This window comes from Hibiscus syriacus, unplaced genomic scaffold (assembly GCF_006381635.1).
Source record: "Hibiscus syriacus cultivar Baekdansim isolate YM2019G1 unplaced genomic scaffold, ASM638163v2 tig00110156_pilon, whole genome shotgun sequence".
Taxonomy (NCBI): Eukaryota; Viridiplantae; Streptophyta; class Magnoliopsida; order Malvales; family Malvaceae; genus Hibiscus; species Hibiscus syriacus.
In genome coordinates this window covers 617,575-621,961 of record NW_024062606.1, presented here as the reverse complement: position 1 = coordinate 621,961, position 4,387 = coordinate 617,575, and the positions used below count along the sequence as shown (strand labels likewise).

The 4,387-nt window shown below is 36.8% G+C and overlaps 1 protein-coding gene across 1 annotated transcript; it reads left to right on the top strand.

Moving 5' to 3' along the window:
• Positions 1 to 521: 521 nt before the first annotated feature.
• Positions 522 to 1,203, top strand: LOC120215751 (8-amino-7-oxononanoate synthase-like). Its single transcript, XM_039213330.1, has 4 exons — positions 522 to 580; positions 623 to 832; positions 934 to 1,002; positions 1,071 to 1,203. The coding sequence occupies exons 1-4, from the start codon at positions 522 to 524 to the stop codon at positions 1,201 to 1,203; spliced, it is 471 nt and encodes a 156-aa protein (XP_039069261.1).
• Positions 1,204 to 4,387: the final 3,184 nt, after the last annotated feature.

The window sequence follows — 4,387 nt, the reverse complement described above, 5'->3', positions numbered from 1 at the left end:
GTTTTCTGTGTTAACATGCTTTCTTTGGATCATTAACAAGTTATTACTACTACCATCTAATCTAACATATGAAAATTTCGCAGAACAAACTGTAAAAATAAGAGGAAAAGTGGTGGTGACTGATAGGTAAGCCGGCCGTTTCTTCTTTCAGTTTTAGTTTCTGTTTATCTGTCTTCTGGTATTACGAAACATCTTGCTAAATCTATCTTCTATTAACATCTTGTTCAGTATGGATGGAGACATTTCACCCATGGCTGAGCTGGCTCAGCTTCGCAAGAAGCATGGGTTTTTGTGGGTCCTTGATGATGTAAGTCCTTCCTTATTCAATTATAAAGAATCCATTGATTATAACTTTGTGGATCAATGTTGTACTTTTTCAGGCTCATGGAACATTTGTTTGGGGGAAGAATGGAGGGGGACTAGCTGAGGAATTCAACTGTTAGTACGATGTGGACATATCCATTGGCACATTGAGTAAGGCAGCATCTTCTCTGGGAGGGTTCGTAACTTGCAGGTAATTAATGGCTTTAGCATATATATATGTTCAAAGTGAATCATACAAGTTTATCATCTCTGAATGGTAAATCAACAGCAAAATCTGGAAACAATGGATTCAATCAAGGGGTCGCTCTTTCATAGTTTCAACAATTGCACCTGTTCCCTTAGCTGCAGCCTCTTATGCATCGGTGGTGGTTGCAAAGAAAGAAACATGGCGTAGAAGGGAAATCCAGAACCGAATGAAGGAGTTGCATGCTCTCACTGGAATCCCAGTCAAAAGCCAGATAGTATGCGTCATTATTGGAGATATGATGCAGGCTATCAAAGCCAACCAGTTTGTTTTCTTTCTCATTCTCTTATCTCTCACCTTTGTTTCATATCTTCTCTCTTCATTCTACACCTTCCTCTGATATGCCATTGATTATATGTACTCAGTGAATTGCTTAAATCCGGCTTCTATTGCGTGGCTGTCGGACCACCAGCAGTCGCTCCGAATACAGCAAGGTCTGAAAACCTTACCACCGCATAAGTTATTCACATATACAATCTTTACTTATTTATTTTTCATTCAGGTTACGGTTGACTCTCACTGCTGTACACACATCGGAAGATATAAAAAGGCTTGTTGCAATAATATCAAAGTACGTCAAGTTTCAAGTTCCCAGCAGCAGCGATTGCTCCGATTATATAAGTCCCAGACTTTAGCTTATGCGTTGTATCGTAAACATGGGCTTCGTTATTGTTTTATCATCAAACAAAATAACAATGGTCTTAAACGGCTAGACCTAAGTACTTGAGTTTCTCAAGCTGCTTTGTGTTTGTGTAATGCCTTCCTTGACTTTGGACCTTTCCATACAATGATTGTTTCAAGGCTAAACTATTCACTTTTGTTTCATTTTTTATTGTATAGTCACTTGATCAAAAAAAGTTAATATATTGTCACTTTTGTTTTATTTTAATTAAGATGGAGTCACTTGAACGTTAACTGTTGTAAGTTTTGTTTTGTGTAATGCCTTCCTTGACTTTGGACCTTTCCATACAATGATTGTTTCAAGGCTAAACTATTCACTTTTGTTTCATTTTTTATTGTATAGTCACTTGATCAAAAAAAGTTAATATATTGTCACTTTTGTTTTATTTTAATTAAGATGGAGTCACTTGAACGTTAACTGTTGTAAGTTGGATGACGAAGCATGATAGTAAAAAGATTCAATTTTTATTTAAACCCTTATACTTGAGATAAATTGCAAAACATAGATCTTTTTATAAACCCAAAATAGTTTAGGAATAAAATATCAATTTACCCTTTCTATATGTTTTCTTCCGCTTTCTTTTCCGCCGTTTCCCTTGCTTTATTTCTAAAGCACTGCCGCTTCCCCTGCTTTATCTCCAAAGCACTGCTTCATCTTTAAGTAAGCTGCAAAATCCATTTTCATGGCTTTAAACACTAACAAATTTCTTGAGATTAATGGCACCAAATGTTTTGGTTTAAAGAAGTTCCTAGTGTTTTATCGAGGAAGAGCTGTCAAAGGGATTAAAACGGATTGGATGATGCATGAATTTCGACTCCCTTCAATCTCGAATAATACCCTTTCTGCTAATGTAACTGATAATGACTGAATCCATTAATGTTTGTTGTTTTAGGAACCATCTAACATTTGGCTTGTTTTCATTACAAGATTCGTGGGCTATTTGTAGGATATTCAGAAAGATCGATTTCATGGCTCAAAGAGCTATTTCTCGTACTTTGATACCCTTATTATCATTTAATATACTCCACAATTATGAGCGAACTATAATGCACTTCATAGAGGATATTGTTACACAAATGCTCATCTATAGGTACACAAAAACGACCCCTAAAGAAGAGTACGTCTCTATCGCGTAACTCAAAACCTGGGGCCTTGCCTCAGTGGACTTGCTCCACGCAAGCCCTTAGGCAATTATCTGAACTCTGCAACCTCTTAATTTCATATATCTATAACCTCTTAACTTCATATACTAACTCAGGTTCTACTTGAAGTTTGGCCAATAACCCACCATCACTAGACGAGCTCAAGCGTGATAACAAAGCTCATAACTTAGACATTGAGTTTTTGCTCAAAGCATCAACAACAACATTTTCTTTCTCGGGTGGTACTCGATTACACAGTTGTAATTCTTTAACAACTCATCCTACAGGCGTTGTCTCAAATTCAACTCCTTCTACATGAATAGATACTTAAGGCTCTCGTGGTCGATAAAGATTTGGCACTTCTCATCGAACAACTAGTGTCACTAGATCTTAAGCACAAAGACTATTGCTGCAAGCTCTAAATCATGGGTAGGGTAATTACGCTCATGTGGCTTAAGTTAACGAGATGAGTAAGCTATCATATTTCCTTCTTGCATAAGAAATCACCCAAGGACGTTTAGCGAGACATCGTTGAACACTATAAAATCCTTTTCTAATTCCGATTGAGTCAAAATTTGAGCTTGAGTTACGATGAATTTCAAATGTTCAAAGTTTTTTCATTGTTTCTCATCCTTTACAAAGTGAACTCTCTTTTGAAGTACTTTGGTCACAGGGGCAACTATTATTGAGGAACCCTTATCAAACTGACGATAATACTTGATAACTTCCTAAAAAGACTATTTTTAAGTCCCTTTTCAATTAAGTTATTGTTTGTTTAAAAGCTCATTTTAGTCATTTTAGGATCATGTAGTTGCATTGCATATAATTGCATTAGTGGTGGTATTGCTATTTTATCTTGTAAAGGTGTTATATGAGGGAAAGGTGTGGTTGTTTATGTTGTGCAGGAAATATCAAGAAAAAGGTTGCAATGGGAAGGAATGTCGCGACATCACACGTTGCTGAAACATATTGAAATTCCTTGGCATTTCTGGCTTAGAAAAAGACAAAAGGATATTTTTGTAAAACGAGAGCTGGCAAGGCACGTGTCTAATGGTTATAACTGCATGCTAGGGACCACTGCCACCTGGGAGGATAAGATTCACGCTCAAGGAGTGATTCTAGGGGTATGATGGGTAATTGGAATGTTAAAGCCCATTATTACCATTGGATATTATATTTTTATATACATCGCATATGGGAGAGAAAGTGAAGAGGAAGAATTAACCATCTTCAGCTAGATTTTCTCACCTTATTCTCTTATCCTTCTTCTCTTTCTCTAGTGGCATTCTTCCATTTACAATCTTCAAGGAGTGGAGAGCTAGGCGTCCGAGAGGAGCTAGCAAGCTAAGGCAAGTCGTGGTGGTTGAGAAGAGATCCGACTGCACGCGTCGAAGGCTTATTCTCCCTTCCCCTTTACTGTTATTTTCCATTTTATATTAGGTTGTTGGAACGAATGAATTTCATGTTTTGTTTCATGGATGATTTGAACCCCACCATGAACTAACCTTATTTGGTGGGGTTGATTTTATGGATGTTTGATAGTATTTTAATGGTAGATTTAAATTTATCTTTGGCATTTAATTGTTTTGCTTATGAATACTTCATCGTCTAAGTTTGTAGGAGGCATAAGACTGTCCATTACTTAGATGAAGGCTAGGTGTTCGAGAGAAACTTACCTATTAATACTTATAGTATTCGAGAGAAAGACAAGTAAGATTCACATAAACAATGGGGTGTAATATTTTCTTAAGCTTAGAACCGGCATAGTAATACTATATCCTAATCCCTTAGTGCTTGAGAGAGAATGAGATAGGATTTCAACGACTATGAGGGGTAGTTTTTATCAATAGTGTAGGTTGCCATAGTTGAGACTGAGAGGAGAAGTCGTGGCATTCTATTCTATTAGGTTTATTTGATTAGAGATTACGGGAGCATTTTCAGCAAACCCTGTCGAGCAAGTGGAGCTTAGATAAAACAAATCTTCTTGAGGGATAA